General features: G+C 34.9%; 1 protein-coding gene across 5 annotated transcripts in view; it reads left to right on the top strand.

Moving 5' to 3' along the window:
• Positions 1–12028, top strand: part of HIVEP1 (HIVEP zinc finger 1) — a 146853-nt gene that overhangs the window by 123445 nt on the left and 11380 nt on the right. For all 5 annotated transcript variants that reach the window (XM_037842271.1, XM_037842272.1, XM_037842273.1 and 2 more), the window contains 3 exons: positions 1712–1845; positions 2559–2734; positions 7344–7445. In XM_037842271.1, the coding sequence (XP_037698199.1) occupies positions 1712–1845; positions 2559–2734; positions 7344–7445 (412 nt within the window). The remainder of the gene's footprint in view (positions 1–1711; positions 1846–2558; positions 2735–7343; positions 7446–12028) is intronic.

Below are 12028 nucleotides of genomic sequence, written 5' to 3'. Positions count from 1 at the left end.
AACAAAAGAGGTTCTCTGGGGGAGTCTCTAAGGCACAACCACAAGTAGGCTTAGCCTCTCCCTTGCAGCGACGAGCTTCATAAGGGCAAGCCCCAAGATCAAGGAACTTGGCACACCAAATTGCCAGTCCTCAGTGTTTGTGAGAATATCAGTAATAACCCAGGTGGGGATGTCCAAGATTTCCGCATTTTCCCCCAGCTCCTCAGGGGGGCCTGCAAATATATTTTTATTCTCTGCCCAGATTACTTTGGGATCTATCGCTGTTTCACACTAACCTGTGCAAACCTACCAGATCTCACTTCCTATTCAAAGTTCCATGTAATTATGGTGTTTGAATAAATTGACCGTACAAGTTAAATTATTTAATGTGCTGTAGAAGATACATATCCTACACCAAATAAACATCTGTTCCCTTGGTCTCACACAGAAGCTGAAGTTCTAAAACACAGTCAGTATCATCCTTTACCCTTTGGCCTGATTTGCCCTAGTCCTAACTAGATCTGCTTCATTCATATCTCTAATTGAAGTCTGGACTCTTTTCCAGCTTTTTTAACAGTTGCTGTATGTGCTAATACTGACATTCATAATCTGCTGAGCTCTTGCTCTGAGTTTCAGGTGTCACACAGATACCCAAAGTTCCAGAGACCGACCAGGTTATACACAAAGGGATAAGCATCTCAGAATCTGGAGATAGCCATTACAGCTCAGGAATAGACGTGACTGCTTTAAGAGCTTGCAATCTAGGGACTATTGCAATAAATGTTCATGTAATTTTTTTAAAAGAAGGTTTGTATAAAAGAAGCCCTTGAATCTTATGTTGAATTCAAGCAGAGATCTTGAGTTTCAGCCTTTGCTGTTAGCACTTGACCTTGGGCAAGTAACTTAACCCAGGGCTGTCTTTCCTCGTTGGGGGTGGTCTGCTTGTATGCTGCTTCCCAGGGATGTGGTGAGAATGAAATAGGATGATGCAAAAAAGACGTTGTAAACTGTGTGGTTTATCAAAAGGTAAGGCGTATTATATTGTTTCTATAGGAAAAGCACATGTGAAGTATTGTTGTGATGTTTGTTTTTTCCCAGGCATTTAATTTAATTATCATTAGTCAGAACCTGACCTGTCATAGATCCACAGTTAGCAGTATACAAGCAACTTTTGAGAAGACTTAGAGAGGAACCATAATTGCAGGAAAGGAAGAATAAAATATTGAGAAATGAGGCCTCTGATTAAACTTAATAGTATACTTAATTTGAAGGAGATTTAGTCATGTTTCTTTCAGATATTATAGCAAGGGGATGACTTGCTCTTTTCCATTTCCAGAGAATAAACTATAAGAAATATGCTTCAGCTCTAGTGTGAGTGGTTGGTCAGACAGAAGAAAGAATAGTCTATTTTAAAAAGTCCCTTTCATCACATATGGAATACCAAGGTGTGTGGGACCTTGTAAACTCTTTATTTGGAAGTGGCAGTGGGCTGTAGTGGGGTTTTAAAATAGCATAGAATTTATCAATTTTCTATGGTTTAGATAGATATGTTAAGGTTAAAGGAGGAAATAAGGCAAAGGACTTTGAAACCTCTGGCTTCTTTGAAATGCATTTCATTAATTAATCACCCCTATGCACTGCACTCTGCCTTGTTTGATCCAGTGAAGCATTAGCATGTTTGTGTTTTCAGTTTTATTAAATTAGTTTCTCTTTTTTTTTTTTTTCCTTTCAGAGAGCATTAGGTAATCAAAAGTCCACAGTAGGTGAATTCAGCAATAAAGATGCCTCTGAAATTAACAGTGAGCAAGATAAAGAAAATTCCTTAATCAAAAGTGAACCAAGAAGAATTAAAATATTTGATGGAGGGCAAGTACAAATTTTACTTTTTAAATGTACATTTAAACTTACTTTTTAAATGTACATTTGCTTTCATGTGAATGAAGACTTTTCAGTGCCAATTTATACAAATGTTGCAAGGTTTCTTGGCTTAGTAACAGTATCTTCATGACAGAATCTATGTTAGCATTATGTTAATTCCATTTTGATGTAGAAAACAATGACTATTTAGGAAACACTATAGGGCAGCTAAGAACTAAGTTTTCAGAGTGAACCCTGCATTTCACATTGGTGTGCAATGAGTGACTGGGAAAAGCGGCTCTGAGATAGTAGATTAATTAATTATTAATTAGTTAATTGAGTATTTGATGTTTCTCTGTATTTTGTTATGAGAAAAACAAATTATATAAATGTCAATTTTAGTTATGGTGAAGCTGAGAAATATTTCAGTACTTATAGTTGCATTGTGATTGAATTTAGCAATAAAGAAAACTTTTAAAGTCCTGATGTAGAAACAGGGAAATACTTTAAAATTAGAACTGTTTGATTAGAATTAGCTATTAGCATATTAAGTGTTAATTTGAAAAGCTGTAATATTCTGTTACTTATATGTGTATAAAATTTTTATTGCTTAAATCTAAAAGTTGTGCCATGTTTTATTTTTTTAGGTTGCATTTTAATCATCAGTATTTTCTCAAAGACATAGTGCCAAATCTCCCTATTAATTTTTTTCTTTAAATTAGATATAAATCAAATGAAGAGTATGTATATGTCCGAGGCAGGGGAAGAGGAAAGTACATTTGTGAAGAATGTGGAATACGCTGTAAGAAACCTAGCATGTTAAAGAAACACATACGAACCCATACAGATGTCCGCCCCTACCACTGCACTTACTGTAACTTCTCCTTTAAGACTAAAGGTATGAGATGCCCATTGTTTCACAGACCTTTTTTAAATGCATTTAGTTGGTAGAGCTAAGACCCAACTTTGCATATTCTTTGACAAAGGATACAGTAGCTTAAATAGACTAATATAAATTACATCTTGTCAACATCATAATCTTATTTTCTTTATATGTTTCTAAATCCCTTTGAAAAAAGGTATTTAATTACACACTTTTGCAATATATATAATAAATCTAACATTTTAAAAGGGGCAACTGACCGTTTTTTAACTTTTCTCCCCAAATTAAAGTTACGTAACATGATGACTAATACATTTTAAAAAATACTTGCTTTGGGGCTGAAGAGGAAAGGAAAATTTTGTGATCACATGGAAATTCATTTGGGTGCTAAAAGATTAAAGAAAGATATAAAATAAAACCACAGTAATCTTTTGTAATAATTATACTTACGCTTTATTATCTAATTTTAGACCTGTATAACCATTTCTTTTTCTGATACTTTTTTTTACCCAAATACTGTTGCATTAATTTCAGCTTCAAAATTTTTCTAAATTTTCTATTTAATATGTTTATAAAGAGAGCTCAGAACTATTCAATAAAATTATATTTAGCACCCTTCCTGTTTTCTTTATATGTTTTTATTTAAGTTGTAAGGCTTTATTATAGTGGAGAGAATTCACCCTCTACACATTTCCTGTTGCATATGACAAATACACCACTACAAAATTTTTGCTTTCTCCATTAGACTCCTTTTCATCAATCAGAATATAATAATTAGTTACCTGAATTTTTACTTTTATATACTATCCTTAAAAAAGTTAGAACCTCTTTAAAACAAAGCAATGTAACAATAAAATTATCTGTCTGATAGGTAGTATCAATAAAAAATTGAGTCATTCATTTTTTTAATGGAAACTATTTTTATCTTTCTCCAATAACGTGCTTTTTTTCTGTGTTGATTGTGTTCACAGTTTTTGTTTAAAGGTTGATCAACTCTTTAGCAAAATTTATAACATTTTTGGCTAGAAGTTAAACATTTTATTGGTTTCATTGTCATTTAAAGAGCATCACAATATGTGATAGCTAAATAGCTTCAGTTTATCTCTCCTTAAATGCCAATAGTACCTGAAACAAGAATGATGGAAAAGCAAAATGTTCTTTCTCAGATAGCCTTGAGTACTGCCAAAAAGTTCCAAGAAATCACAAGGGCAGGGAGGAAGAGTGATTCTGTAACTCTTTGATTTGCCTAGAATCTCCTTCTGGAGGTGGAGGGTGTGCCCAGGTACGCTTTTCTAGACTTTGCTAAGATAAAGGGCTTTGATCTTTAGGTCCAATTTATTGCTTTTTGACTGGTTTTCATCCCATGGGTAAGAAATGTCTATTAATCTGTAATATGAGGCCAGGACTATATTTAAAAGGCTGATATTACTAATAAAAGATTACCAAGTACAAAATGGTGTCACTAAATACAAGAAGATCAAGGTATAATGTGAAAAGTTCTCAATAGGCAAAGGAAAAGGAATCCAGGGTATTTTTAAAATTGTAGTCATAAAATAAAGGCAAGGCAAGGAAGGAAAATAGAGATGTGGAAAACTAAATGAAGCTACAGAGATTTCTTGGCAAGGAAAAATATTATGAATCACCAACTGAAATAACTTGAAAGAGCTTAAAATAACTTAGCACGTAGGGAAATAAGTTGAAATAACATGATGTAAAATTTTAGATAAATGTTTATTAATGGTGGAAAGAACATAATCACCCCTGGAGAAATTATGTGTCAGCAGTTTTCATATGTCACATTTCCCTAATGTGCTGCATACCTGAATTTACACTAAATTTTTTGTTTTGTCAGATAACTCATGTAGAATTATATAATATGTTTATTTAAAAGAAGCCAGCTAATGGGACTGGTGAAGAAAATATTAGAAATTTAGTAGTTCCTTCTTCTTGGCATGATGGTACTCTTTTGTATATCAGCTTCCTGTGAGAAGTCTGTCCTTTGTGGCTACGTAAAGCCAATTCCACGGCACCTTTCAAGAGTAACTAAATAACAGTGAACCTGTGTTCAGGTTAGGCTATAGATTTTGTCTTACTCTGATTTGCTTTGTTGTCCTAGCCAATCCAACTTTAATTCTTAATGAGTGTGTCTGGTTACTAACTGAAGAAAATAGTGATGTATTGGCATGCTATTTAGGAATATAGTACACAAAGATCTCAAAATACTATTGAAAGAATGATGTGTTAGAAATTGATGTGCAAGAAATTGATGCTTCTGATGGTAATGCTTATGAATCTGTACTTCATCATTTGTCCTCTTAGTTTATTTTATGAGTACATTTGAAAATAATTTTAATTGATTTGTTTTCACTGCTCTAAAGTGTAGTCAGCAGAAACTATTCAGTGAGCTTGCATCTCTGCAGGATTTAGTACCATCTGTATCACAGAGAGCTAGACTCTTTATGTAGCAACAGGAATCCAGAAACAACGCCACTCAAATACTACCCAGAAGATTAAGATAAATGTTTATTAAATCTGTCTAGAAATTTATCTATTAATACCTAAAGTTGATAGCATTGCTAGGGCATATTTGCATTTAAAAAATATGCATACTTTGCATATTGTAAATGCAAATGGTTTTGTTTATATTAAGTTATTTTAAAAGTTTGTTAAGAATAAGAATTCAAGTTATGAGAAAATATGCTTATTAGAAACTTATTGTTCCCAGATTTGCCTGGTTGCAGCTATACATTAATTTCCTTGAAAGCAAATAACCTATTATGCCATCTCTATAGGGAACAGAAGCTTTCTGAAAGAGAACTGTTAGTGAAACTTGTAATTTGGTTAGTAACATTATTACTTTATTGAAATCATTTTTGTCTTATAAATAGAAATTTTAACCACATGAAGATGGCCAAACTATGTTTTACAACTTGTAATATGTAAATTTTGAAGTATACAGAAGAGTAGAGATTTGTATAATGCCCACAAATATGACCATCATCTTTTAATAATTGTTTGCATTTTGCCATATTTGCTTCATAATTTTATTTATTTATTTTTTATTTAAAGTAAATTTTGGACATGGCCAAACCATCTGGAATCAGGTGTTATCTTCAGATTCACAGAAGTCAGGGTTTCAAGGATCTTAGATGTCAGCTGGTCCAGCCACCCGTCTCACATTTGAGTTCTTTCAGCAGTCCTCCGGGGTGCTGGACAGTTGGCTCATACAAGAATATACTATCTAGTACAAGGATCAACTTGTACAGTTGTGACCAGTTCCCCCTGGCTAAGTTCATTTTTAGCGGAACTGAGGCTCCGTGAACCTATCAGTTTTGCAAGTCCCCAAGCTACCATAAGCTGAACATCTGGACCAATGTCTCAGACACTTGTTAGCTCTTTTAAAGGCTTATTCTCAAATACTAGTCTGCCTCTGCCCACCAAACTAAGCATTTAGGTTTTGTTTACATGTTTTTCCCAAAAGGTCATTTGCCCTTGTCAGTTGTTTTCTGGCATTACCTATTTAGGCTGCTTGGCATCATCCGGAGAATCTGCGCTCCACCGTGACATTCCTGGTCACCTGAGGAAGGCTTGCCCATTATTTCTTGGTTAAGCTAGGAGTCCGCATAGAGGTTCAATACACCAGAGGAGACACACCTTTAGAGACAGATACTTTTATGAGACTGCTACTCAATACAGTGAACTGAAACGACTGCAGGAAATGCATTCTCCAGTTCTAGACACACAGAAATCCTCTTTATACTAACCCAAAAATAGCTCTTAATAGATAGTCAAGCTCAAAATTAAGAAAGGTAAATTACCAGGTACCAGCAATAGAGAAAAAAATTCAAAGCTTGCATGGTGAGCAGAAGCTAAAAAAAGGAAGTTCATAAGGGGTCAAAACCAGGTTATGTGCCCAAATACCTGGGGTTTTAATGCTTGTCCTGGGATAGAGTCTGAAGTCCTTACAGAAAGCATGGCTCTCCTGTCCAGTGACCTTGGGACATGTGGGGAAAATCTGTTGCCTGCTAAAAAGCAAAACTCGATACCTATGTCATAAAAAAAAAGAATCAGTGGTCTGAGACCAATGCAAGCAACCTTTAGGGTCCCAGGGTCCCAGGCAGAAGTAATTGGAAAGCCGCCTCATGGAGATATTTCTACACCCCAGGGTACCTGGGACTCCCATAGAAAACAATATTACTGAAGAGAAGCTTACAGTAAGAATTTGGAAACAAGCAAGGTAACAAACTACTTATGAGAGCCAGAAGACACAACTAATGCAAAATTAGCAATCCAGGAGCTACAGATTATAGTGCACTATGAAAGAGACTTTAAAATAAATATATGTAAAATGTTCTAAGATACAAATAAGGAAAAAAGAATAAAAACCATAAGGCAAAAATAGACATTATCAACACAAAGGAGGCAAATTTTAAAAAGAAATTATTAATAAATAATGAGATTGTTACAGCATGTATATCAGTATTTTTGTTAGAACTTTAATCATTGTAATTGTATAACCACAATCTGTATTTTTGCTTGAAATAGGAATGGAATTTGCCAGTCTTAACAAATGCAGTAGAAAAATAATACTATGTAAGCTTAGTAAACATTCTTTTCCCTTAAGGCAATCTGACAAAACACATGAAGTCCAAGGCACATAGCAAGAAATGTGTGGATTTAGGCGTCTCAGTAGGTTTAATAGATGAACACGATACAGAAGAATCAGGTAAGGCTTTATTCCGTATTTTTCATTAATGCTATTTGCAGTGTGTTAATGTTTTGCATCCATACTTTTCTTTTCATTCCCACTGAAATTGCTTTGTTCCTCTTCTCATTACCTCTTGTTTATTCCATGCAATAAACTCCTGATCAGTTTTCTTACTTCTAATCTGTCCTCCTTCCTGCTCACATAATCCCCACTGACGTTAATCTTCCTGAAGCATGTATCTGATCATATTACTCTCCTGCTGAAAACCTGTCAGTGATGCCTGTTTGCCTACCAAATAAAGTAGGAACCACTTGGCCTTAGATTCTCAAAGTCCTCTGTAAACTGGTGCCTATCTGCCTCTTCACTCTTACTTCTCATTTTGCTTTTCCGCCCACCCTAATGCTTGGCTTTCGGTTCTCCACACTTGCGCCCTCCCGCGGTGCAGTGCACATCCCTTCTCTCCTCACATGGACTGGGCTCCAGGCCTCCACTCGGGGAGGCAACTTCTCCCTTCTCTGAATTCCAGTAGATAGTATTTTAATTTCCCTCTCTGAAAGCATTTAATCGCTTTCTGCCTTATTTTGTGGTTAGTTACGTGGTTACCTTACCTCCCTGCCGAGATTCTCCATCGCGTGCCTGGGCAGAAGCGGCTGTGCACGGGGCCGGCACTGTGCCCGGCTGCTGCTCCGGCAGTTTTTGTGGAAGGTCGCTTTTGTTGGCTTCCCCAAAAAGCCAACAACAAAAAAAAGTTAACCTGTTGTTTTTTAACAGTGTTAACTCAACAGGTATAAGTACTTAATCTCTAACCTGTTCTGAGGGAAAATAAACCTGTTTATCTGTTCCGGCTTATCAGAGAATGGAAATATCTAGACTCTGTTAGGATTTATCAAGGAGAGAGAGAAAAATTTAGAAAAAAACAAGTATCTTGCTGTTCTAAAAATTTTTTAACTGTAAATTAAATATTTTCTTGTTCTAATTCACATTAGATTGGTATAGAAAAAATTTCTGAAAAGAAAATGATGGCAACAATATTACAAACGTAGATGAAAACAAACAAAAAACAATGCATTTAATCCCACTTGACAACCAGAAACAGCCTAAATTAATCAACTGGAATTTATTTCTAAAATTGCAAAAGAAGTGACTTACGTCTTTAGTGGTGCAATTGGTATCAATCAGTGTTTTAAGCAAAAAGGAAGAAATGCCTTTAACCCTTTTTTGGGAATAAACTGATGTATTTTTAATAGAATAAAAAATAATCACATCGTAACAAATTTAGGAAAAGAGCTTTTTTGTGTGTTTCATGGACACTTTGATGCTTGGATACATATTGGGGAGGGCAATATCAAGACTTAAAAGTGCATGTCACTTTTAACATATGTGTAACCTTTTTGTCCTATGAACATATTTAATAAAAATTGAATTTTGAATGGCTAGGAATTGAATTCTGTTCCATTATTGGTATCTTTGTTCAAAGACACTTAAACATTTAATAAAATTAATTTAACTATAATCCACTTCTGGTATAAACAGTTCATTCTGTTTATTTTCTGCTCTTAGTAATCACACAAAGTAAAGGTTACGGTATGAAACACTGATGTCTGAAATGTGTAAATATAAAAGGCACTATTATATACCTTTATGGTTTACTTCTTCAAGAAGATGAATCTTAAACAAAAATAAACTGTCTGTAGAGACTTCTAAGTTAAGGGAAGGTAGTAATTATATTCTGAATTTGCATAGGAATATTAAGTGTCCTTCCTATTATCATGCATTGTTTTGTTTGGCTGACCAATCGACTTACCTATGTGGCCATTCATTTCTTTTTTCTCATCTCATTCCAAAAGCATTTAAAGCAAGTCTTAGCATATAAATCAAAGTTGATAGCCTAATTCCCTATTCAGATAAAATCTTGTGATAATATTTGGTCGTTTTACATGTTTTCCTTTCAGTATGATTTTTTAAATTACTATATTTATAGGAGTAGTATGCTTAAGTTTCTTCATGATTTACATGTAGACTATAAGCGGATTTTGCCAACTGCTATATTACAAGAGGCCAATATTTTTTATTTATATACAAATAAAATAAATATTCTATTGCTTTATTATAGGTTTAGAATGTAGGATTAAATGTACTAAATATTTATTGTTTTAAACAAATGCTTATTTTCCTTTTATTACTTCTATTTTAAAAATATTTTGAGATTTTTTTAAAATATAAGAATGCAAAGAATTTTATTATTTGAACTCATGTATTCATGACCAGAGTTGATTATAAACATTTTCTCGTATTTGCTTCAAGTCCTTTTCATAAATACAGTGCATTTTTAAAAAACAAGCTAAATAAAACATTATACATGGGGCCAGTTTCTTTTACCTGCCATTTCCAGTTCACTATCTTCCATGCCAAAGGCAAATATTAACTGGGGTTTACAGATTTTTCTTTCAGTTCATTTAAAATAGATATATATGTATATATATATCCATGAATAATATGTTTCACTTGTGTTTGTATTTTGAATTTACATATATGATACCACTTTATATATCCTAGGAAATTAACTTCAATTTATAATTTCAAATTGACCTTCAGAGAAGACTTAACCAGTCATGCCCATTCTTAACTGTACCTAATATTGTCAGAATTTAAATTTTGGGCCAATTTGATGGATGATGGTTTGTTGTCTTAATTTGTGTTTTCTTAATTGCTATAGTAAGGTTGGGTCTTACTTTATTTTATTTTATTTTTACTTTTTTTTGTGGAATATAACATATATACATAGAAGTGATAACTTTCAAGTGCAATTTAACAAGTAGTTAGGGAGCAAATTTCAAAGAATATTATGGGTTACAATTCCACAGTTTCAGTTATTTCCTTATTATGAAATATAACATATATACAAAAAGGTGATAACTTTCAAATTACAGTTGAACAAGTAGCTATAGAACAAATTTCAAAGGATTTTAAGGGTTACAGTACCACCATTTCAATTCTTTCCTTCTAGCTATTCTAGTACCCTAGCAACTAAGAGAAAGATTTCACTCCATTAAATTGATGGTAGTGAGAATTTTGCTTAGCATTATTCAGGTTTCCGTGTTTGTAGGGGATAAAGCCTAGAAGACTGCAATATGATGCTGTGCATATGGAGGGTGTGCTATTTTCTTGTCTAACACCAGGCTAGAATATTCTTTGTCAGTCTCCTTTGCTTGTTCTTCCTTAACTCCTGAGCCTCTAAATGGTGTAGTCCAGGGCTATGTTCTCAGATCTCTTTTCTTTTCAGACTATACGCCTTTCCTAGATGACCTCATCCAGTCTTCTCCTATGGTCGTCTGCCCTCTATGGGCTGATGACTCCCAAATTCATTCCAGACTTGCATATCCATCTGCTTACTGACCACCTCCACTTAGATATCTAATAGACATCTCAACTTTGACATGACCCAAACTCCCGATTTACCCCACTTCAAGTAACCTCGCTTCTCCCACAGTCTTCCATCTTTGCAGTTGTTTGACCTTAAAACTTTTGAAGTCATTCTTGATGCCTATCTTTCTCTCATTTTCCCTCCAGTTCACCAGTAAATAACCTTTCATCCCTTCCTTCAGAACATAATTTGAATCCACCCACCTCTAACCACCTCCGCCATCCACCCTGGGCAAAGTGGCCATCTTGTCTCACTCGCCTGATTGTAGCAGCCTACCCACTGGTCCCTGGGGTTCAGCCCTGCCCCTTTACAGTCTGTTTTCAGCACAGTAGCCAAAGTGGTCTGTTAAAAATCATGTCACTCCTTTGCTTCAAACTCTACCCTGGTTTCCTGCCTCATTCTGAGCGATGGTCTGCCATACCCCATGAGTTCTGTGGCCCCCTCAGCCTTCCTCACCACCATCTCTTGGAAACTCATCCTCACTCCTTTCTCCCTTGCTTGCTCAACTCCAGCCACACTGATCAGCTTGCTGCTTATTGAAACACTCCTGCCATGGGGCCTCTGCACTCATTTCCTCTGTTAGAAATGCCCATCCACCAGATAGATAACCTACCCTATCATCTCCTTCAGCTCTTTACTCACCAGGTTGCCTTATCACACAGGCCTCCCTGAACCTCCCTATTTAAGAAAGCACCCCACTCACTCCAGCCAACAGTACTTATGGCCCTTAGCCTGCTTTATTTTTCTCCATTATACTTAGCACCACTAGAGACAATATATGTGAGTGATTGTGTGTATATGTGTTTATCTGTTTCTTCCAACTAGAAAATAAATTACATAAGGATAGGGATCTTGTTTTGTTCACTGCTCTATCTCCAGCTCTTTCTAATGGTACCCTGCAGGTAGTAGATAGTAAATATTTATTGATTGAATGAATGACTGGGGGAAAATGCCCTACAGTCTTTCAGGAAATAATTTGTTATTATTTTTAGAATTTTATGTTTTAGTTTTCCATCTAAGGGTAGATATAACATAATAGTTAATGTCTTTACCCGTAAATAGTGTTTAAGGTACATGGTCCAGGTCGATCCAGGTATCATTAAAGTGAGAATGGGATTTTGTTTGTTAATTTGTTATTTTTGCTCATTGGATCAGAAGACTAGGAGATAATTTATCA

This window comes from Choloepus didactylus, chromosome 7, assembly GCF_015220235.1.
Source record: "Choloepus didactylus isolate mChoDid1 chromosome 7, mChoDid1.pri, whole genome shotgun sequence".
Taxonomy (NCBI): domain Eukaryota; kingdom Metazoa; phylum Chordata; class Mammalia; order Pilosa; family Megalonychidae; genus Choloepus; species Choloepus didactylus.
The sequence above is the reverse complement of the archived record's forward strand: the minus strand, read 5'-3'. Positions and strand labels throughout refer to the sequence as shown.